This window comes from Corvus hawaiiensis, chromosome 26 (assembly GCF_020740725.1).
Source record: "Corvus hawaiiensis isolate bCorHaw1 chromosome 26, bCorHaw1.pri.cur, whole genome shotgun sequence".
In the NCBI taxonomy this organism is placed as follows: Eukaryota; Metazoa; Chordata; class Aves; order Passeriformes; family Corvidae; genus Corvus; species Corvus hawaiiensis.
Genome location: NC_063238.1, coordinates 5,991,520 through 6,015,777, shown reverse-complemented (window position 1 = coordinate 6,015,777; position 24,258 = coordinate 5,991,520). Strand labels below are relative to the sequence as shown.

General features: G+C 41.3%; 1 protein-coding gene across 1 annotated transcript; it reads left to right on the top strand.

Moving 5' to 3' along the window:
* Window positions 1–346: 346 nt before the first annotated feature.
* Window positions 347–23,962, top strand: BPNT2 (3'(2'), 5'-bisphosphate nucleotidase 2). Its single transcript, XM_048286373.1, has 5 exons — window positions 347–876; window positions 13,202–13,361; window positions 14,306–14,401; window positions 16,243–16,404; window positions 18,099–23,962. Exons 1-5 carry the CDS (start codon window positions 490–492, stop codon window positions 18,368–18,370), a joined length of 1,077 nt encoding a protein of 358 aa, XP_048142330.1. The 5' UTR covers window positions 347–489; the 3' UTR covers window positions 18,371–23,962.
* The last annotated feature ends 296 nt before the right edge of the window (window positions 23,963–24,258 follow it).

The window sequence follows — 24,258 nt, the reverse complement described above, 5'->3', positions numbered from 1 at the left end:
TATGCCAACAGCGATTTCCATCAGAAAACCCCTTCCCAGCGTGCCGGGCGGGCTTCGGTTCAGGCTCCGGCTCCGGCTCCGGCTCCGGCTCCGGCTCCGGCTCCTGCCCGCGAGCGGCAGCAGCTCCCTCGCCGCTGCAGGTTCCTGGAGCACCTAGAGGGAGATAAGGAAAAAATCACCCCAAACCACCGAGCTCAGGAGAACCAGCGGGCGGTGGACGGTGTGGGCTGCCATGGATGTGCACAACGGGCAGCCGGCACCCCCCAGGCTCCCGCCGGACGCCCGGCGAACGCCGCGGTCCCGGGCAGCGGGACATGCTCAGTGCGCGCGGCGGGCTCCGCCTCCGCCTGACCCGGATACAGACAGCGCTGCCTCGGCCGCGAGCGTGGAGCCGGCGCGGCGCCGCTGCAGCAGCGGGAGCGGAGCGCTCCGGCCGTGCCATGGGATTGTGGTGACTGCCCGGCCCCGCCGCCCGCCCACCCTGCGGCCATGGCCCCCATGGGCATCCGCCTCTCGCCGCTCGGCATGGCTGTGTTCTGCCTGCTGGGGCTGGGCGTCCTCTACCACCTCTATTCCGGCTTCCTGGCCGGCCGCTTCGCCTTCTTCATGCTGAGCGAGCCGGCGGCCGGCGGGCCCGAGACGCCCCACGGCTCCGCGGCCGGCGGCGCCGTGGACCTGCGGGAGCTGCTGGCCGTGTCCGTGCTGGCCGCCGTCAGGGGCGGGGAGGAGGTGAAGCGGGTCCGCCAGGGGAACGTCCTCAACGCCAAGGCGAAGGGGAAGACGCGGGAGGGGGCCGAGGAGCAGCTGACCACCGGCGACCTCCTCTCCAACCGCAGGATGTTCTACCTGCTGAAGGGCGCCTTCCCCGCCGTGCAGGTGGGTGCCAGGCCCCTCCGTGGGGCGGGGGCTGCCGCGGGCCCGGCGCTGGGACCCCGGCGTGGAGCCCCGGCGCTGGGCTGCTGCACACCGGCGCCTCTGCGGTCTGTGACCGCCGGCGGGAAGCGCTGCCCTCCTTTGCGCTGTTCCTGCCCCTCCCGCTGAAGTTGTGGCAGTGCCACCTTATGCTTGTTGCCCTGGGTGTTGGGTTGCAGGGGAAGGAGTTGGAGCGTGTTGCAAGCGAAGCCACGCGAGGTGAAACAGTATCAAATAGTACGGGCATGGAGGGGTGGGGGAAGCACCGAGTCTCGCTCGAGTGGATCGTGAGCTCTGTGGTTAAAGATACGGGTAATTGCACAGCGCAGATTCCGCGTACGCTTAAGATAAAGAGATCAGGAATGCCGTTGTTTTTGTAATTATCCTTCCTGCTAGTTGTCCTTCCTGCCGTCAGTTATGGGGAGAGCCAGGAGTGCGGAGCAGCGATCGAGAATTCGAGGCTTAGGAACATAGCGCTGCAATAATCGAGTGTTTAGCGCTCGTGGCTGTGGGACAGCAGATAAGCACAGCTGTGTTAATACTGTGGACCACTGCCTACCTGAGCAGAATGAGTTTACTTTGCTTTCAGAGGTGTACACCCCTTCCTGCTCTCCCTCACTTCTGAAATCTGGGTCTAGTTTTTAAGGTTGTGCCCTAACCTTTGAACTATACTTTGAGGCTTTTTGGGGTTTGTTGGCATCGTTTCTGCTTTCACTTCAGTAAATCGGAACTTCTGTCTCTTGATGTTAAATTCCTTTATAAATTCCTGTTAAATAGCTTTTTACGGCCATTTAAAATGGGTAGAAAGCCCTAAATTTGGATCTCAGAGGTGTTGATCATATGCTTCTGCTGGACAGGTTGACAGAAAAAGTAGCTAAGTCTGGTTTTTGGTTGGTGAGTTACTATTCAATTTTTAGTAGTTGTTTTGAAAGTTCCACAGGATAAAGTGTAGTTTTTTGTTTGTTGGCTTTTTGGGCTTTTTTTTGTTTGTTTCTTTGTTTTGGTGGAGTTTTAAAGTGTTGTAAAGAACTTACTGCATGTGAAATCTAGAGGAAACGACAAATTCTTCAGTGTTTGAAGTAAACTTGATATGTGACTAATCTTCCTCTACAGAAAGATTATGCAGATTCTGTTCTGAAGATTTCCTGGATTGTCTGTCGGTGACAAGCCACCTTCAGAGGCCCAGTGTTAAAGGAAGAAAAAGTATTGACCCCTGTTCTCTTGCATTATTCGGTGTCCTCATGGAGCTTGGCTTTACAGCTTAGCTGGCTTGAAACCTCTATGCTTTCTCCCCTTTCACAGATGGAAGGACTTCATTAATCTAGATGTAAGAGTTGCCTGTGCTTCTAAAGAAGGCTGGGAGTTTGGTCTGGGCTTGAAGAGTACAGTAAACTGTGTGTTGCCTGTTCTGTGGTCATGTGTAAACTCTGCTCTGGAGCCTGGAATTCTTAGCAGTGACAGTCTGACTTGTGTCTTTCACAAGTTTTTCAGGTGATCTGGAGTTATTCAGTCTGACAGATCAGCTGTGGGATGTTTAGTATTCTAAGAATATGATGGGGATAATAACAGCTTATCTTATGTGGTGTTAAAAAAATACTCGCTAAGCTATGCATACACTGGTAAGGCATTTTGTCTCTTAAAGTCTGTGATGAAGATGTATTCATTAAACTTTTGTCCAAACTAAAATAAAAGCTTTCTTTTACTACTATATACATACATGTGGTTCTCAGGTGTGAAGACAAAGTATCATCTCAATCTACTAATCCATCAAGGGTAACTTCAGAACAGCCCATCTAAGACTGCAGCTCTTTCGTAAAACAGACCTGCTGAGTTTTGGTGTGAATATAAGGATTATAGAGGATTTTCTGAGGCAGTATAAAATTGCATAATGTAAGAAATATCTTATTTTATATCTGTAATCTTATCCCCCTGTACAGAGTGACACTCCAGAATAAAAGATGCTGCTGAAGTCAAATAAACCTCCTCTCCTTGCTAGAGATGATGCTAATAAAAGCTGTCAAACAAAAACTGTAATAATTCCAAGAGTAAGCTTATGCAAAATGCTGATTTTCTCACATCGTGAAGTTGTTGAGCTTAACAGGGGTACCTCAGTATTTAAATTGTTGCCAAATGCTGCAGCACAAAAACTAGGTGCTAAGATATGCTTGTAAAGCAAAGGAAATGGAGTTGTTCAGTCTGGAGAAGGCTTCTGCAAGACATTACAGCGGCCTTTCAGTACCTGAAGGGGGCTGTAGGAGAGCTGGAGACGAACTTTGTACAAGGGCATGCATTGACAGGACAAGGAGAATGGCTTTCATCTGAAAGAGGGCAGGTTAAGATGGGACATTAGGACAAAATTCTTTACTGTGGGAGTGGTGAGGCACTGGAGCAGGTTGCTCAGAGAAGTTGTGGATAACTCCTCCCTGGAAGTGTTCAAGGCCAGGCGGGAGGCTTTGAGCAGCCTGGTTTAGTGGAAGGTGTCCCACCACATGGCAGGGGGGTTGGAGTGACATGAGCTGGAAGGTCCCTTCCAGCCCAAACCATTATATTACTCCATGATTCTCTAAGAATAACCATGGCTTTCCAATGTTTCAAAATAACCAAGGGGCGAAGTCATGCAACTGAAATAAACAAAAGTAAGTGAGCTGCGTTGCATTCCCTGTTTTGTGCTGCTGGACATAAAAAGGGAAAGCATGAAAACAGTCTGTCTGAAGCAGATCAGAGTCTCTTAAAGTGTGGTTATTAAGAGAAGATAGAAGAGTTAGGCTTCTCACTTGCAGAAGCTGAAATAAATCTGGAAAAAGTCTTATAATACTAAGAGTTGAGATTTATAAAAAAAGCCCTTTCAAAATCTGAGGGGGAAAAAATCCCACAGAAAATGTTTGCCTTTGTTCTGTTAAGTAAAGGTATTGTCTGTACAGAGGAACTCCACTGCTGACATCAGCTGCTCTGTTTGATATAAATAGATGCATTTGCATCAGTTAAGACTTCTCAAGCTATGTTAGGTAAGACCGAAGAGGTGCAGCTCAATTGTGTTTTATCACTGTGAAGTAGATTTAGTGGTGGTGTTTTTATATCCCTCAGAACCAAGCGTGAGAAAGATAAGGGACAAAGAGGCAAGTCACTTACTGCTCCCTTGGGTATTACCCAGTGTTGTCTGATTGCACTCAACATCCAGCAATAAATATTTGCATGTGTATTCCATGAAGCATCTTTGTACAGTTGATTTTGAAATATACTTAATGCTAAAATACATGCATCACTTTCTCTTGGTGAGGTTCTCAACTGCAGTTACAGGCTCCTGCATTACCAATATGTTTCCCTCATTTATTTGTCTTGCTAAGAACAAGTTAAAGCTCTGATCCAGCTGTAATCATCCCCTCTGCTTCTTTCATTTTTTATTTACTGTTTATCTTTTCTGGGTTACTGCTCTTCTTTCCTGGTTGATTCTCCATGCAGCCCTATTTATTCCTTGTGCTGACACAGTGGTAGTGTGATAAGGACTGGGGTGGGAGTTAGGTGAGGAGATTAAGGAGATGTTTAAGGCCCTGCTGCTGGGGTAGTAGTGGACTGGGGCGGCATTCTTTCCAAATTCAGTGGTAGACTAGCCGGAAACACTGGTATGTTCTGCTCAGAAGAGCTTCTGTGAAGAAATGATCTCATCATTCCAGAGTTTCAGCAGCATTACCTGCTAAAAGATCCCTCTCAGCATCATGCCTTAGGGTCTTATTTCTTTTAATGTGGCCTGACCAGGGATCAATGTCAGGACCTTGATAACTGAATGTATCCCGAGTAAAAATTTAAAATAAAAGTTATTTAAAAGAAAGGTTATTTAGGAATACCATGGTTCACTTCCCATTACAGCCCATCTTCAGCACATCTGAAGGAGCAGCCCTGCTTGGTCACAAAGGCAGGAATGATTGACAGAGTGTTCCTTAAGCTTTCACTTTGACCACGTTACCTCTTGTCCTCTGACTGAAAAAGGCAATTTTAAAGTGATCCACACAATTCTGCTGTTTTGTTGCTGCTATACTAGAGTTATTTTCACAGGATGCAGACTTCAGTCTTACTGGTCAGATTTTATTCTGCCCTACATTCCCATTTTGAGCTGTTTTGGCTTATTTTTGTTCTAGAGTTGCATCAGCTCTATGTCTTGTTTTCTAGTGTAAATACTGAATAGAGTTTCATCTTGTTTGGTCCCTCTTTTTTTTTATTGTGACTGTGGTGGAAATCAAGTCTTCCTCTGTCCCAGTCTTTCTCTTTGAGCATCTTTTTATGAGTCTTGACACTGTTCTGAATACAAATGTTCTTCTATCTCTTTCCCAATTAAGACTGATGATAAATACTGCATTTCAAGCTTATGCATGATAATGCTGGAATCAGCGTTTGGAATGAAAATTTAAGAACATGTCACTTTTACTTTGATTTTCTTCTAAATTAATCTGGCTTTCGAAGATTAGTGACTCCGAGCACTCCTTTTTTGTCAGGCTATCTGAAGTACTGTCTAGGTTTAAACTCACTGTTTACAAGCTTCTGACCACAGTGCCAACATACCTAAAAAACTGAAATTTCATCTGGGATGGCACACTCTGCAACTGATACTGATTCTGTGTGAAAGATAGATATGTTAAAGAAGTAGGTTTAAAAACCAAAATACTACTTAAGCTTCAGAAATATTGCACTTTAGTGAAGAAGTTCAGTAATTTGTCGTTTCATGTTGTGAGAGGCCTCCTCAGTCTTAGGGCTTTTAATAAAATTAATGTTCTTCTGACCCGGATGATCTTTGCAACTGTCAGTGGGTTTCTAAGTAAAACAAGAAGTGTGAATGTCAATCTGAAATCTCAGTAATAGGTGTCTGGAGATGCATCTCCTAACACGGGTTCCAAATGATGCCAGATGACTTATGCCTACTCTCTTTGCATAAAAATGAACTTAAAGACTGTAACTTTATGCTAATGAGTTCCGTGATTTTCTTTTCAGATGCAATTAGAAGCGTTCATTTGGCTTGTTTGTACACTGGGGGTGTTTAATCTATCAGCTGAGCATCTAGAGAGTTGAATTTCTTAGTGTAGCCACTCACAAACAGTGGAAGTTTTCTGGGTATTATCTGTTTTACTGGTAGATTTCTAATCTGTCCTTATTTGGATGTTTTCTTAAAATGACGAGAAGTGTTGCAACTCTTGTGATGAGCAAGTCATCCCTTTCTCTTTACTAGACTTGGGTCTGTATAGAACTGTAATAGAGAATTTTGCCATCTACTGAAACTACTTGTGTGAGCTAATGAGCAAGTGGCTCTATTTTCCTGGTCTAAAATTCTAGTTGTTTCTGCAGATTACTGGTGGAAACAGTGAATTCTGTGATCCATGCTGATTCCCTCAATTCCACTTTTGTTGTTTTTACCAATCTCTATTCATCGTAAGGCCACAGAAGCAGAGTTGTCATCGGATATGTCTTTATCATTTATTAAATCCTGTTTCTTTCAGTGTGCTTCCTGCTGGCTTAATGGCCAAAGTTACCAAACGAGTTTTGATAAGCACTAATTGAGCTTCTGGACATTTAGGCTTGTCTAGATTCTTCTTTGCACATTCTGTCACCTTATTCCTGCATTAAGTGACTTCTTGTTGCTAAAATAAACAAAGATGTAGTTGATGGTAGAGGGAAACCTCTGTCTGTCTGGACTTAGGTGCCTTGAAAAATGTATGTGTCCATTTTCAGTGTTGTGGTATAATTATAGAAATATTTGTTTTCTGATCAAATGAATGATAACATGAGACCAGTGGGTTTATACCTCTTATTATTTCATACATTTGTATGATTTTATACCTTACATATTTATATACAAATACATTTTATAGTTTTAAACTTAATTAAAATTTAGTACTTTAAACTTACAGTTTTTAAACTTAATTACCTTTTAATAAGTTTGGGGTTTTTTTTTTTTTAGAAAACCATGTGATTCAGCAAGGTCTTCTCTCCTTTCATAACAAAATCTGCCTTGCTAAAACTCTTTGTAAATTGAACCTTGGCAAGAGGAACATTTTTGAAAGGCACGAAGATCACCTGTAAAAGCTTATTTTTCCTTTCTAATATGTTGTGGTAATCTAAGGAGGAAAAGAACCTTTTCAAAAGCAAGCAGCTGGCTTTAAAAATGTCAGTGTATTGAATAAAATTAAGGGGTTTTTTTCCTATGCTGGTAAGGCTACTAGTCAAATTTTTTAAAGCTTAAAGGTATTTTAAATTTACAAAAAGAAGTGGTACTTTGATTTCCCAGTTTGCATTCTTTTCAGAGTTAAGTAACCTAAACTTTCAAGAAGCAGCTTTCATTCACAGTGAAAACTCTTATTCACTACCCCCAAATTTAAAAGTTGGAAGGGAGGGATCATGAATGGTCCTGGGTGCAGGTGAGCTAAGTCTTGGTGTGAATGCACACTGGTCCCTTTGTAACAGATTTTGTAACCAGGGTAGGTTAGATACTTTCCTCAGATACTGGAAATACGGTGCTTTGTGCTCTCCTGGAGCGTTCTCTCCTTTTGAGCATATTTATATGTCCTGACTTGTCAAGTGGGTGTTTACATTCACAAGTTTTGGCATCTGATTCCTTCACACGATTTGTGGATGTACAGATGCTGTGAGAAGCTGAGACAGCTTTCACCTCTGATACATTTGAGGAGAAAAACAGAGAAGCAGAGCCAATGGAGGTAAAACAGTCTGACTTGTAGTGCAGGAGGTATAGGGCTGCTCTTTGGAGCAGTGCAGCAGCAGTGATTGAAGGGGTCTCTAAGTGGGGGAAGTACCAAAGACTGCTGGTCGAACCGCTCTCCCCTGAGCTGTGACATCTCTGAAACACAGTCAAATAAGAGCAAATCAAGTACAGTCCCATGCAGCCACCTCATAGGTACTGACCTTCACACCTTCCAAGGTGTGTAGTTGTGGGTATCCTAGAGCCATAAAATGACTTGTGTTGGAAGGAACCTTAAAGATCATCTTGTTCCAACTACCCTGCTGTGGGCAGGAATGCCTTCCACTAGACAAAGTTGCTCAAAGCCCCATCCAGTCTGGCCTTGAACACTTTGAAGGCTGAGGCATTGTAGCGGGTTGGGTTTGTAACCGGGCGGAAACACCAATTTCGTGTAGTGGTTTGACCCAAAATACTCATTACTGCTTATCTTATGTGAGATAAGAATTAGGAGAAGCGCAAAGCAGGCACCAAACTTGAAAGAATATAAAGAAGTTTATTAACAGACCTAAAAGAGGGGGAAAAAAAATTATATCATACCTTCAGAACTCTCCTCCTCCCCCCGCCTTCCTCCCTTCTCCCACTGACAATGTAAAAAGACAACTCTTGAGATGTTCAGTCTGTTTACCGCTTCCATAATAACCTTGTTCAGTCCATTTAGAAAGAGAAGTCTCTTCTTGCTCATGCTATGAAAACATTATCACAACGAGACAGCCGCCCACTTCCAAATATTGTTCAGTCCATTTAGGAAGAGGAGTTTCTCTGCTTGCATGTGAGTCCCTTCACCTGACTTGCAGCTTTTCCCACAACTGCTTTCGAGGGTCCACTCTTGAAGTTTTTTGGGGTACAATTTTAAGGTTGAGCCGTTCAGAAACAAGAACAGAGGCCCTTCTCCTTCCCTGGGAGCAAAGGGTCTTCCTCATCTTCATCTTTAGGACTATCTCTGGGAGCATCTCTAGGAACTGAGGTTTTCTCCTTTCCCATTTGGAGCAAAAGTCCTCATCTGGTCCATCTCTCCCTGTCCAAACTTCTCATGAAATTACAGCTGCATCAGCATCTGCCTATCTCAGGTGCTTTTGCTTACGAGTTGAACACTCCACCCCCCATATCTTCATGAAATTACAACGGGATACTCTGATATATCATAGCTTCACAACAGACTTTCAGCTTTAAGCATCTCCTCTTTCTCTTCCCTCAGGTTTTCAGCTCTTCACAGCACTAAAAGGGTTAATCTAACCTAGGCTTTGCAGCTGGAATGTGGCTTATCGCTGTTGGTCACCTGGCCTCTGCCGGACAGCAGTGCCGCTTTTGCTGAAATCTTGGCCTCAGTGGAGGTGGGGGGTGCGTTCCGAGCCGCTCTGGCTGCCCACAGCCCTGCTGGGGGGGTCATCCTGGAGCTGTGGCCTGGCCCGGCCTGGCCCAAGAGGGGACTGGGCCCACTGCCCCCCGCTCGGGCCCCGCAGCCACCTGTCCCAGCGCCGGAAACGAGAGAGAGCTTGAGGGGGGGGTTTGTCTATTCTTAAGTGTGGATCGAAGAGGCGGTCACACCTTTAAGTGGCTTAAAGAATTGTCCATATTCAAACTGGCCAGCTGATAGGTTCTATCCGGTCATAGAGGAAGCTGTAAGGAGAACATCACTTCCGAGACTCAGCTTGCTAACCTATGACAGGCATCCACAGCTTCTCTGGGCAACCTGTTCCAGTGCCTCACCACCCTCACAGTAAAGAATTTCTTCCTAAAATCTAAGCCAAATCTCTCCTCTTTTAGCTTAAAACCATTCTCCCTTGTCCTATCCCTATCTGCCCATGTAAAAAGTTTTTCTCCCTATTTTTATAAGCACCCTTTAAGCATTGGAATGCTGCCTTAAGGTCTCACAGCAGCCTTCTCTTTTCCAGGCTTAATAAACCCAGCTCTCAGCCATTCTTCATAGGAGAGGTGTTCATCCCTCTCATCATCTTTGTGGCCCTTCTCTGGACTCACTCTTAACAGGTCCACGTCATTATCATGCTGAGGACTCCATACCTGGTTGCAGCACTCCAGGTGGGGTCTCACCAGGGCAGAGTAGAGGGGGAGAATCGCTTCCCTCCTCCTGCCGGCCATGCTGCTTTTTTTCATGCATCCCAGGAGGTAGTTGGCTGTCTGGACTGTGAGCACACATCCATGATAAACCCCAAGTCCGGCTACGTTATGCTGCTCTCAGTGGGTTCTCCCAGACTGTACTCATGCCTGGGATTGCCAGGTGCACCATCTTGTGCTTGGACTTGTTGAACTTCATGAGGTTCTTGTGAGCCAACTTCTCAAGTTTGTCCAGGTCCCTCAGGATGGTGTCCCTTCCTTCTGTTTTGTCACATGCACTCCTTGGCTTCATGTCATCTGGAAACTTGCTGAGGGTCCATTTGATCTTACTGTTGTAAGGACATAATTATCAGATGGGGATATTGATGCTCTCTGGAATAAAGTGCTGTGCTACCTCATGTTTTTCAATATACTGGATTATTTGCATATTAAAATATAAAATGAGTATTGAGCTGGAGAATTCTGTGGGGAAGGAGAGGGAGTACTAAATTAAAAAAAAAAATTCACATGCCACCAAACACTTTCTAAGAAAAGCATTGCATTTTCATGTACTGATGTGTGATTTTAAAAATAGAAGCTTCTGTTTTGGGATGGGGGGTGGTGGTGTTTGCATATATTTTTTCACTTTAATTTACCTTCGATGGGTGAATTCAAAGGCATAACTACAGTTGTGTTCCACTCTTTCAGACCAGGAAAAAACCTGAAGTTGTGCACCATGCCAGGGACAGCTAGCTGGTATTCAAGTAGGCTTTTTGAGTGAAGAGCTGCCACAAAGACAGCATGAAGTGCTGGTAGGGACTAAACCAGGACAGGACAAAGAGCCACTGTTAGTTTCCCTGAAGTCTTTAAGTGGTCAGGACTGTTGGCTGTTTGTTAGAGCACTGCATTTATCCAGACAAGTTCATAGTATATTGGAGTTGCTTCCTGTGTTCCTGAGCAGATCTGTGTTCCCATCACCAGTGTGCTGGAGGGGAGTGTTCTCTGTGCAGAGGTTTCTGAAGGCTGGAAACACCTGGGTGTTTTGGAAGGCACACCATGGACTGATCCTGGTATTGGTGTTGGACCTCTGCTGCTGGCTTCCGTGAGCAGCATCCCTCATTTGTTATGGAATTCCTGCACCTTACAGGCTGGTTTTGAGGAAGCTCCGTACTGGTCAGATGCAGCCTGACTGCCTTGTTTATGAAATAATGGTTTTTGGTTTTTTATTTTACTTTCCAGCAGTATTCCATGCACTGATTTACATATATTTTATTAAATCTCTGTGTTTGATGCAGTTCTTTGTGAGGAGGGCTTTTAATTCAAGCGTAACTGGGGAAATTTGCCAAAATGTAGTTAAGCATCGTGTCAGTGCTTCCAGAACTTCCCCAGGTGGGCTTTTACACCTTACAGCTATTAGGCAATTAACCCCAGAGCATCTTGCTGAGATAAGGTCTAGTGTCTGAAATATTTGGCCTTGTCACTATCTTTCTACCATAGCTACTCCTAATTTATGAGTGAGGGTTTGGGATTGCAGTGAACTACATATCCATATCGCTTGAGAAAAGTTTAAACTGTGAGGTCATGGCCTCTGGAGGCTGCCAGCAAATGAGAATGACAAATAGGAACATGGAATTAACACAGAGGCATGTTTTCCAGGTATATTTTCCTGCATTAAAAAAAAAGAAAAAAAGCAGGAATAAAAGAAGCTTTCAGTTTTAAGGGTTGGTGAGCCCCTCTCAGGCAAATATTTAGCCAAGGCTACAGAGTAAATGGTCATTTGAATGGAAGTAGTGACCTGGTTGGAGGGGATGGGATTTGTGGGGTTTTGTTTTGGTTTTGGGGGGTTTTGTTTGTTTGTTTTGGTTTGGTTTTATTTGGGGGTTTTGGTCTGGTTTGGTTTTTGGGGTTTTGTTTGTTTGTTTGTTTTACTTTCTCCAGATGGCTGTGCAACCTTCTCACTCTTTCCCCAGTTTTTTTCTAGTGGAATAATCATGTCTGTTGAGAGACAATCATTAAAAATGCTGCACAAAATCTGAACTAGTAGGTGGTGTTTCTCTGAAAACAGTACCTTTCAGGTGGTTTCAGGCTTTAAATTCTAGTGTACTCTAACAACAGGTTTAACAAGATATTCTTCCTTTTGAGCATGGGTTCCAACCCTTTAACTTTTTGGAGGCCCCTTTCTTCTGTTGAGGAAATGGTTTTTTATGATGGTATGTCATGTGCTGCAGTGGAACTTTGACTGCCCAGGGGCTGTGTTGAGACTGCCAAGTCTGTGGAACTACTCATCTTCACTTTGCAGGACTGTTTTCCCTAGGGGAAAATGCAATTGTCAGGTTTATTGGACAGTGACAGATGTTTAATTTGTAAATGTCACAGCAACTTCAAGAGCTCCATGTTTGGCATATAATGCTTCAAATACTGGTTTTATGTGAGAAGACAGCTATGATGTATGGCTGGAGTTGCTGCAGTTCTGCTTCCTTTTACTTTTTGAATTCTCTTGGAGAAAATGGCCCTTAACTCTTGGCTAATAACTTGTTGCAGTTGAGGTCTGTCACATTCAAATGTTGTTTGATAGCTCCTTCATTTTCCTTGTCTTTCCATGTCACTTGCCTCCAATTTTTGGGACAGCTGCATCTCTGGTCATCCAAAAATATTGTGCTACTGCAGTCACAAGGACGTTGTGTTGGGTTTTGCAGATCATTACTCCATTCAACAGATTGGTGCTGTGTGCTCCCCTACTGGGCCAAACTCCACTTGATGTACTGAAATGCCCTCTGGTGTGAAGTAAAGTTCATTAAGCTGGGCAGCAAGTGACAATAGGCTTACATGTGACTTTTGACTGCTGTTTATAAATGTTCTTCATGGGCTATCCTTAGGACCTTACCCCAACCTACCCTAAAAATGAGTATGGGTTGTTACTTACTTGTTTGTGAAATAAATTTGTCTGACAGTTGTGTAGTGGTTAAATTCAACTGAGCTGCTAAAATTTCTAGTTGTAACTCAATGCCGGCAGCAGAAATATATGTACTAAGATTTCTTCTTGTCCAAGTCATGCAGAATCTTCACAATATCTGGTGGTAGTATATCTGTACATTTCCATGTGCATCTACTGGTCTGTATAAATTGAGTATTAGACCCCCTACTGTCTGTGTACTGTATGATTCTCCAGAGTCAAATTGTCTGCTGGCAGTCCTTAAAGCAACTGCATTTAAATATTGATTTAAAAAAATGCGATTCATGCTGTGGGAATGTTCAGTAGGGAGAGCTGCAGCCAAAGCAAGTGTCCAGCTGTGGTGTGGTTCACAGTAAAATTCTGGATTGTGGTTTTGCATTGCTTGTCACATGACCATAATAGCCTGTGAGCTGCTGAAAAATGACTAATTCCTGCATTTGAGGTGAAGGAAGAAAGAGAAAATGTGAGCAAACCTGTAATTTTTCCAAGTGCTTCAGTTGCAGTATCTGATATGTTAGTGCAACTACTTTGTTGTCTCACCACAGATAAATTCTGAGGAGCATGTTGACACAGCTGATCAGGAGACAGTCTCCTGGGATCGCAGTATTCCTGAAGACATAAAGCAAAAAATACAGCCTAAAGAGGTGCCAGCAGAAAGTGTCACTGTCTGGATCGATCCATTAGATGCTACACAAGAATACACAGGTAGCTGATTCTTGTTGACAAATCATGTGTGTAATTCTGATGTTTGCCTTTTACCCTGGAGACAAAATAGTAAGTACCTAAAATGACGTCTCTTGTTAAAGTGTCTTATGTCAAAGCTATTTGTGATTTAATTGAACAAATTGCATAATGAAATTTCTGTGGTTCTTAAATTACAACATTTATATATTCCAACTCTGAAATTACTTTGGTATCCTTGCAACTAAGTAATTGCCATAATAAATGGTGACTGTCAATTATGGATTGTACTGGAATTTCATGTTTCTTTATTTCAGTCATTACTGTGACAACATTAAGTATTTTATATTTTCAGTTTTGCTTATTTAAGGGAAATGCTAAGTAAATATCCTATTTAACTTGATATAAGAAAATTTGTGTTGTAATTTTTCAAAAAAGCATGCATAATTCAGTCTTCCCCCTTTTCCATTGTTTTTGGATGTCACATAAGCAGTTCAAGGCAATCCAACTAAACTCCTTGCTGATAAGTACTAAGGAACAACTGAAAAAATGGGATTGTTTTGGTGACTATTTCATTGATACAATTATCCTTTCCAGTGAATCTTCTTTGGGTTTTTAATTACCATTTTTGAACTGATAGAGAATACGAGGTGAGGCAGAGAAGGGAGAATGCAGGGGCACAGATTTCCATGAAAACATGTGTTGCATAAGACACAGGTGTTAGCATTAGATCTGGTGGCAGTATAGGTTACATCTACTGAACAGGAAAAATTGCTGGAAAGCTGAAAAGTCTTTAAAGTCTTTTGAAAACTGAAAGGTTATTTGAAGATACATCAAAGTTACATAACTGTAAAGAGGCAGAATGTAAACTGGTCTTCAGAGAACAATCTGAATCATCTCCTGTCTGTTTTCCTTTTGTGTTCTGACATCTGATTGTAAACTTGCTCACTTTGTTGTTTTGTCCACAGAGGATCTTCGACAGTACGTCACAACGATGGTTTGTGTGGCTGTAAATGGTAAACCAGTAATAGGAGTGATACACAAGCCCTTCTCATCATATACAGGTACCTTCATGCCTTCACATATTTCCATCATGGTCAGTCATAGTGTTAATCAAAATTTGGTGTTTCAGGGGACATCTGTAGGTATAAATGAGAAAATAGTACTGGGGCAAAAGGGCACTTCAGACCTCACAATTAGAGCTGCAGATGTGTTCTGTGCTGTGAAACCACAAAGGAAAATGCTGCCCTTGTTCAACCTAAAAATTATGCATTTAGAACAAACTAACTGAAAATATGTTTAAGAGCTAAGATCTCTTCAATCAGAGTGCTTATAGCAAACAAAAAAAAAGTTAAACCTGCAAATACCGATCAGTTTCATGTGTGCTTTTAGTCTTTAGCAAAAAAGAGTACTTTTCTCATTTAGCAGAATAACTTGGGTCTGTGATAAATATACCCAGGACCTGCTGTTTATTCAGTGTGAATAAAAAAAGATTGAATTGAGATCTTAATGGCAACTCTTTGTATGTAACAGGCAAGACTGTCTAGCATAGCCTTATTGATTATCTGACATGCTTTAATGACACAACTGTGAAGTAATTAATTCTTTAGTATTAATGATGTATCAGCAAGCATTGCTGCAAGTTTGTCAATTTGCATGCACTTATGAAAGCTTCAAAGCAGTTTAAGTATTCATGGCTTACTGTGTACTTAAAACAGGAATTTCTGTTTACATTTTCTCTTAGGCAATACTGACCTCTAGAGTGCTGAAGTTCTGCAGTAGCTCTGGCACAAAAACTAAGTCTAAATAAAGGCATTTTGTATTTGTTCTCCTTTTTTGGCCCGCTGAGCACTCAACATTTTGTGCTAAATATTTTGCTGTCTATAAATATGGGTTTAATTACCAGTCACTTAAGTATGTGATATATTTGAATATGCTTCAAGAATCTTGGAGGTTTTGGAACACAGTTTTTTTAGGTATCAATACTCATCTCAAGAAATGGGGTTTTAGCATTGCAATGTTGAGAATTTCTCTGCTTTAATAATAGTGAAGTGTGCAATGTTCAGACAAGAAATCAGATGAGATGCAATGAATTCTGTGTGACAAGTATTCATTTTCCAAGCTGGAAATACCAATATGTTTTGAGTCAGATTGTTCCTAATACTACCACACAAATACAGAGCAATAAAGGGCAGTCAGCATTGTTATTACACACAGCTCAGTCTGTTGCCAAACAACCTGGCTCTCTACTGAGATGAAATTGCTGGGTAGTTTACTAAGTAAATGTCAGATTAATGGTTAGGGGATGCCACCTACCAAGCCTGGCTTTGAACATCATGATGAAACAAGTGGGAAGTTGTGTATTCTAAATGCAGTTGTCTGAAGCACAACATCAAATATCTTTCTTTGTAGCACTATCCTCCTGAGCTATTTCCTTCCTTAGCATTAGTATCCTTCTGAACAAAATGACTCCATAGCATTTTTGGTATCTGCTTTAAAGGGTAGTGGGGCTTTTTGTTCTTACATAAAAACATTTTTTGAGGAAATTTCTGATGAGGAGATATCCTTTTAACTTTGGTTAAAAGGTTTCCAATTGCAAGTTCTGAATATTAACTACTTGGGATTTTTCCCTCTTACTCTGTTCTTTGGAAGTATCACACAAGAACAGTCAGGCTTGGGATAATGGCATATGCACCAATGTGTGTGTGGCCTGTTTGTCTTCCCTTGTGTGCACATGTGGATATGCACCGCATCCTCTGTCAGCCCTAACTTTCTCTGTTACAGTAGTGAGAGATATTAAGTCAGAGGTATCGATTACATACTCTTAGATAAGTACCCTTTTATCTTCACACTTAACAGAGATTGGTTTTTGTTAATCTTAGCAGAATTTTTGTTTCTTTTGTAGCCTGGGCAATGGTGGATGGTGGGTCGAATGTAAAAGCTCGTTCCTCCTACAATGAGAAGACTCCAAGGATTATTGTGTCCCGCTCCCATGCAGGAAAAGTTGAGCAGGTTGCACGGCAGACATTTGGAAATAAAACTGTGATAATCCCCGCTGGTGGAGCAGGTTTGGTTCTTTAAGCATCCTATCCAGTTTATTGCTTCTGAATGTTTTAATGGTGCAGCTGTTACTAGGCAAAAGGATGTAACTGTGATGCCTCCTCTTTTTCCTCTTGCTTTTTCATCTTCACATCACTGAAAGCAAGTGCTTGACCCTAGGGACACAGTTTTTCCTGTGTTCGGGAACCTGCATGCAAACTTGGTTCAGACTTCAGGCTGTTCACAAGTCAGTATGTTACTGAAACTAGGCCTGGGGCAGCAGTGTTGTTGTGGTCCTTTCATTGAAACATGCTGATGTATGTTCACTTAAGGCACTGATGCCTCAGTGGGAGAGAAAGGGTTGTGTGACCACAGGCAGAATCATGGAAGAGAATCTGTTGGTTATTAGCTGATAGTATGGTTGATTAAAAAAAAATTAAGAAAAAAGCCATTAAAGTTTGGTACTATTTATTGCATTTATGTCAAAAGAGAAAATTAGTGTCACTAAAGTCCATTTTTATCTGCCTCATACTCATTGAAGGAAGTTTTAGAATACTTTTTACTTATGTGATGTCCTTGTGCATGTTACTGACAGAATGTAAATGTGAGGCACTAGTCTAAAGCAGCAGAAGTTTTAAAGTCCCAGAAAGGCCATGTAAAATTTTATTTTTACAGAAATGTATCTTTCTGTGTCTTTAATACGAAAAGCCAGAGCTCCCTTACAGATTTTTTAGTCAAGGTCTTGCATTGCTTCTTTAGATAATGAATCTAAATGACAAAGAAAGGGAAAGTGTAGCTAATTATAGCAGCTCTTGTCCAGGGCTTGACTCTGTTTAAGAAGATAAAGAAATTAACAGATTAATGAAACAAGAATATTGGTCAAAGAGTTGAAAAACTCAAAAAATTCCATAAAAGAAAGAACACTTTTTGAGCAATTATTTTGTGCTGCATAATGAATAATAAAGGACTGCTTTGCTTTATTAAAGAGTGGTGTATACATCTTCCTTGTATTGTAATAAAAAGCCAGGGAGAAAAAGATAGACTTGAGCAGGGGGTCCAATGCTGGTCAGCACTGGTGTGCCACGACCTTCCTAGAGAGTGTCCTACAAAGAGCAACTCTTCGAGGAGTGATGGCAGGCCTCCCTGGGCAGCAGGTGATCTCAGCAAGTGTAGCAACTTCTCTGCTACAAGTGATTCCAGCTCTTGTGATTCAGCTCTTTGTGAAATCACCCAAGGCGAACTCGGGGACCGAGAGACAGGAGCCTCGTTTGGCAATTCCACAGAGGCAGCTTTTATTGTCCAGCAGCCCCTGTGAAGGGGAGGCCAGGGACAAGGCTCCCTCTTGAGGGGCAGAAACAGGGGCCTTTTATGGGAAAGGCAGGGGGTGGGGTAGAAACCAATTAGCCAACTGGGTACAGGCTATTACCATATAGAAACAAGACATGCTGGGGGTGGTCACTTTGTCACCATGATCCGAGGAAGGTTGCTTATCTCTGGGGGGAGTCTTTTTGCCCTCAAGCCTCTCTCCTCCAAGGGAGTGCAGAGGGCTCTTGTGCCAAGGGCTCACAGCCCCTGCACATAAGCATGATACAGGGATTGAGAAATGAGTGAATAAACATAAGAGCAGAACTATATTTTAGTTTCTGGTCTTGTTCTTTTAATGCGTTTCAACAGGAAAGCTTGGTTTAATTTTTTTTGTTTACCTCTGCCTATTTCTTCTAGGCTATAAAGTGTTGGCCCTCCTTGATGTGCCTGAAAAGAATCAAGAAGAAGCTGATGTGTATATCCATGTCACCTACATTAAGAAATGGGACATATGTGCTGGAAATGCAGTGTTGAGAGCGTTGGGTGGCCATATGACTACCCTGACTGGTGAAGAAATTAGTTACACTGGCTCAGATGGCAATGAAGGAGGACTTATAGCCAGTATCAACATGAACCATAAAGCACTAATTGAAAGACTTCCAGATCTGGAAAAAACGTCACACAAATAAACATGACTGATGGAGACGTACAAGTTGTGCTTTTGGAGCCTCCAGATGCTCTGTCTGAAGAAGCAGCCGTGAAAACCTGCTAGAAAAGATGCACAGCAAAGCAAAGCAGTTTGGTGTGGGTTTGGGGACTATATTTTGCATTGGGTTTTATCAGTGGTGGTATTTAAAAAGAATAAAATAATAATAATCAGAAGTAGGAAGGGGACCGATGGTCTCACACATCAGTTTCCATGTTTTATTTTTTTCAGACTGTTTTCATGCAGTTCTTATACTCAAGGTGCGTTTACCATATATATTGGGGAACATAGGTAAACTAAAGAAAAATCCAAGTTTTTTCATAAAATAACTTGAGTATTTCTCACAGGAGTCTCTTGAAATCTTTTACATCTTACTGTAGTTTTAGCAATTCCATAATAAATTAGGTAGGAAAAAAAGCTTGATTTATATAGGGATCTGATAACTGTAAACAGTCTATCAGGAATCATGACCTCATGTTTTGTATCCCCTGAATGGAAAGCACAAGAAGGTTGATTCAAATCTATATGCAGCAACAGATTATCTTTGACAGTGTGGCACTCTTTCTGCTTTTTAAGAGAAAAAAAGAAATGTTCTGTATTATTTTGACTTCTTTCCTGAAGATGTAAACCAGTTTTAGTTCAGGTGGGTTGTGAATATCGGTGTTTTATTAATCAGTGTAATTATTTCCTTATACCTTTTTAAAAGAAGGCAGCATTTCCTTGTATAGTTTTTAGCAGTTACTTCTTGTCCTTGATTTCTGCAAACAGTGTTGAAGATGCATGCTAAATTTTTCTCTAATGCTTGTTCATCATGTGGTGTTTGTGCCTATAGAAGCAGCCTCTTCCTTCATTACCTTCAGTTATTTTGTTTGTTTGGGTTTTCTTTCCATTGGACAGAGGGAATGAGTTTATCAGAAATAGTAGGTTGACTGGTTATTTCCATTTCCAACACAAGATACAAACTAGCAATTTTTCTACAACCCCAGGAATAGCTTTGTCATTTTAGCTTGCGGCGCACTCTTTTCTGCAGAAAGCTCTTCAGCCATTCCAAACAGCTTGTGCTTATTTGGTTTGTGGTAATTTACAGAGAGAGAGAGACCATTTGAATTTGAATCTGCTTAAGCAAGTTTGAAGAACATGTGGCACTTGAAGTACAGCAGGGTCTGCAAAACTTTACTGAAAAATGTTCTTTGCAATCCAGTACATAGAGAACAGAACGTGGGTCCTTTGATATCAAATGACAGTTTGTTGTACCTCTGTCTCCAAACATGTAGCCATCTGCATTGTTGTTCTCTGCATCCCCCCCAAGGGTTTCAGAAGGTTCAAATATACCTGTTATTTGAATTATCAGAAAATAAGCTGCCCATCTGTCCTCAAGAATGCTAAAATTCTTAGTTACTATAAGATCTTTTCTGTTTAAAGTTTATTCAATGTAGACCTGCGCTGCCTGATCAAAACCCTTAATTCTTTAACTTCTTTCATACTGTTAATGAGACCTGCTCTTCTGATTAAAAAGAAGTTTTTCTCCTTAGGTCAGTAGTGGAGAATGTTTAGATACTGCTTTCAACTTCTAGCTGAAGTTCACATTTCCAAAAGACCTCCCAGATGTTGCGTAACTACAGATACAGACTTCTATTTCTTGAACTCACTGGCAAAGGAGACTGAAGCTTAGTCCTGTGAGCCTTTTGGTGCAGGTAGTTTTTGGAGAACTTCTTTTCCAACATGGACACTATTGCTGCTCTTTGAAAATAACTTTGACACATGTAGATAATTCACAAAGCAATTTAACTTTCAATTCTTAAATTTAATAAATGCTGTATGCTATGACAAATAAGTGATCATGCCCTTTTTAAAAAGGATCTGATCTATTTCAGAAACTTGTTGAGCTTTCAAACTTCAGTGAAAAATAAAAATAACATTTATCAAGGTTTTAGTAATATTTTACAAGAAGACTGCAGCTTTTTGAGACTGATTTTAATGTCTTAAAGGCTAGGTTTTTTTAAAGAAAGCTCTTCTTATATTTATTTGTTAGAGAACATGGATTAAAATTTAAATATGAAAAATAACTGTAGTTAGCCTAGTATAAAAACCTGATTGTGTCACAGAGATCAAATGCACAATATTTAAATGGGCAATTAAGATAAAATGTTGCAGTTTTAGAACCAGCTTGAAATCTTAGGTAAACATACTTTATGAAAATGGGACTGCTTTTATTTTGGGGAATGCTTCTATCACTTCCTTGCATAAGCTGTGATCAGCCTTTCTTTATGGGAAATGAAAAATGGTATGTTATGTACAAGGGCTTATTTGTATCTTAGTTGAAGGCATAGAATAGTGAACAAAAGTATTTCCATAAGTTATTTTTTCTTAAGAAAATGAGGTACCTTAGGAAAAGCCCTCTTATCCTTCCTCCCTCATGCTGGCTAAAATGCCTAGCCTTCCATTAGGAAGACTTGTGCTTGTTTAGACACATTAATATCCTAAATTGCTTTGTTGCAGTGGATCACAATGTTCAGTACCTTTCAAAGGGGACCATTATTGGCCTAATCTCACTCCTGATGAAACTGAGGAGGTGAGAGTGTGCTGCCCAGTTAATTACTCGTAGAGCCTGAGCTCGTAGAGCTTTCCCACAGTTGAGGGCCAAGGTAGTGCTTGTGATCTCCTGGTGTAATTTAAAGAGCAGCTGCTTTGGTGTGAGAACAGGTGAGCAGCTGGTGAGTATCAGTTTCAGATGTCATTTTGCAATAAATGTAACTCTTATGCAGACCAGCAAGTATTCACAAGTGCTTGCTTAGTGCACACGTCTCAGTGCACTTTGTTTGTACAGTGTTAACACTCAGTATATCATTTCTTTGACTGTGTTTACACTCCATTCTAAAACGTTCTGCTGTTCTGGCTTAAATATTTGTTTGGTTTCATCAGTGTGGATGTGACTTAACCTTATGCCCAGAGAGGTAGGAAATCATACCATACCCACATCTCACTGCTGGGCTACAACAGCGTTCTTCACATCTTAGCATTTTCCGCATAAAGCTGTCACACACCATTTTTAGAGATGCTGCTTAAAACAATTGCATGTTGTAGGTGGGTCCTACAAAAGTATATGTTTTTTAAAGATTTTAATTAAAAAAAAAAAAAGTATCATTCTAGCTCCAAATAAAGGGATTAAGAGAATGTATTATTTTAGCATTGGTTTTCCAATGGTGGATTTTTTTGAGTGGCTATTATGATTAAGGTAGTTGCAAGTGAAATTATTCTAAAACTGTATGTATTTTTTCTTTTTCATTCTGCTAAAAAGAGTGTATGGTAGCATAGATAATACCTGGTACTGTACCAAGAGTCCTAGCTTTCATTCCTTGAATGAATGTTTTTTAAATAAATGGACACAGAAATAAATGGGTTGAATATTGTATTTAACTGGTTTTGAGATTAACTTGCTTGCCAGACTTTTACAGATGGATTTAAGAGTTATTTGTTCTGGTCTACAGAGCATGTAATGACAATGAAAATACTTAGTAGATATGGCTTACTTGGATAGTGAATTAACCATATAGGTGAAGCTGCAAAATCATCTAGTGATATTTTTTCATACATTTACTTTTACTCCATGGTTGTTAGAGGGGGCATGTTTTCTAATTGGCTTCAGGTGTGAGAAAAGGTTTGATTTTTTTTTTTTTTTTTATTTAATTTTTTTTAATGGCCAGTGGCTGGAGATCAGGGGTGGGGAGGGGAGTCAGTACTGGAGTTCATCTCTGCTTTTTTATTTATAAATAAGTGTATTCCAATGTCTTTGTAGCATCCTGTTGTCTGTTGGAGTTCTACAACAGTGGTGCAGTATTGTATAATTCTAATTTAATGTGTAAAACAAGGAGTGCACATCTCCCAAGAGCTGTGCAGTGAGAAGTGACTAAGTGTTGCTCTGGGCCTCTGCTGTGTTATGCCAGCAGAGAATGGCTGCTTCGTTGTCTCATGGATGTCATTCCAGTAGCAGTTTCTTTCATAGAAAACTGCTTTTCTAGGCTACTGCCTCTCCAGTTATGCCCAACCTCTTTGTTTTCTGAAGTAAACTAGAGTAGTGGAAAGAATCAGATGGCTGTGCTGGAAAAGTTACAACAGAGGACACTTACTTCTGTTTCTTTATTTTTAAATTGCATTGATTGTTTAATTTCTCTTGTCTTTCAGGGGTTAGATAATGATACAGATAAGATTCAATGGACCACAAATAAATGGCTGTGGGATTTTAAGCCCAAGCAAGAGGAGGGCAGGAAGGACTGCCTCTAACCAAGGCGAAGCTGAATGGATGGTTTTCTGTCAGGCCACTCATGCTGAGCCTTTCTTCAGTGTTTTAGTGGTTTAGGCCCTTTCACGCAAACAGTTACAGATTTGATTTTGCCAAAATATCATTGATAGTCTTATCTTCTAATCTGCTGTCCTCGGTGAAACTGCACTATAGCCACTTCACTGTAATGTAACTCACTGCGACAAGAATATGGTAGCTCCAAGGATTGTGAACCGCACCTTCTGTATGGCATCTCTTGCAGTGATGTCCTAGTACCTGCTGTGAGTGTCTTCCCACCCCACAAGGAGGTCATGCACCCACGTTTCATACTGAGAATCTGTTTTAGCCTTATACGCCGTGGTTTTCAGATGCCACCTCAGCTCTTTCAGCTCTTCTGTGAGAAGTGCTCATCCAGTTTCCTTCTGAGGCTCCCTCTGGAGCCAGTAATTAATGGCCACTTTTCCCTCTTTGCTCTTCCTCTCTGTTCCCTTCTGATCCTTGATCCTTTCTTAGTCGATGTGGACAAGAAAAATGAGAGATCAGAGGTGAAAACAGTCCCAGAATGAGAGAGCCCCAGCAGTCAACTATCCAATTTATCCTGAAACTGTTAATGTTTAGGACTAAGGTCTAAGGTACTGACTGTTTCTACCACAAGTGCAATAGTTGCCAACAAAATAGTTGGAATGTGGAGAAGTTAATGCAATTAGGGGTACTGAACATACAGAAAAGATGCAGGTGGACTAAGGAGAAATTAAACACCCAAAAAGAAGGAGAAAACGGTTTTTCAGTATAATGTTGCAAGCATTTGGCATTTGTGGCCCCTCTGGGTGCAGAGCTTCATTGCTTATGAAAGAGGCTGCATTGGCCCTCTGTGAAAGGCCTGATTTTGTTGAACTCAATAGCAGTATTCCCACTGAACTCAATGTGAGCAGAACCAAGCCAGATAAAACAGGAACAGTAAATTAAGCTAAATTCTGAAAAGCTCAACTTCTTTCAGGAGAGCAAACAACCTGGGTTGTGTTAAAAGTTGCCTCTGACAGCTTCAGTCTACATTTGGAAATGTCATCCCACTGTCTCAAGGTTCTAAGTCTTTCAGGTTTTTGTTATAGTCTACAGGTAACATTGTTTTCTACCCCAGTTGTTCCTTATTTGTGATTCACATTTCATTTTTTCTCTCCAAAGGATCAGCAACACTCCAGCATTTTTCCTGTTGTCCCACCAAATTGTATTAGCATTTTCCAATTGTGTGCCAAATTGAAATAACAATTCTATAAATAAATTCTCCAAAAATACTGATCTCTGAGGGTGTTTTTCTATATTTTGTCTTTCTGGAGGGTATTTATTGTTTCTTTGTGCTCCAGATACTATTTTTTTTTTACAGTAATGCATGCCATGTTGCTTCAGTTGTGCTCTGCCCGTCATGTGTGTGAGACTTCCTGCCTGAGGAGTTATTGGTAAGTCCAGCCAAGTTTATGATAAGTATAGTTCAAGATCCCTGGTTTTGTTTTCATACCTGTGTTGGTGTAAAAGTCGGTCAGTTTGTGAAAGTGAGTGCTTAGAAATCCCCTTAGAAAAAAGAGATTAGAAAAGAT

Excerpts from the sequence above, each read along its gene's own strand:
- BPNT2 (XM_048286373.1), top strand. The coding sequence starts at position 490 with ATGGCCCCCATGGGCATCCGCCTCTCGCCGCTCGGCATGGCTGTGTTC. Across the intron at positions 13,362-14,305 it reads TGCTACACAAGAATACACAG|AGGATCTTCGACAGTACGTC; the intron begins GTAGCTGATTCT and ends TTTTGTCCACAG. Across the intron at positions 14,402-16,242 it reads GCCCTTCTCATCATATACAG|CCTGGGCAATGGTGGATGGT; the intron begins GTACCTTCATGC and ends TTTCTTTTGTAG.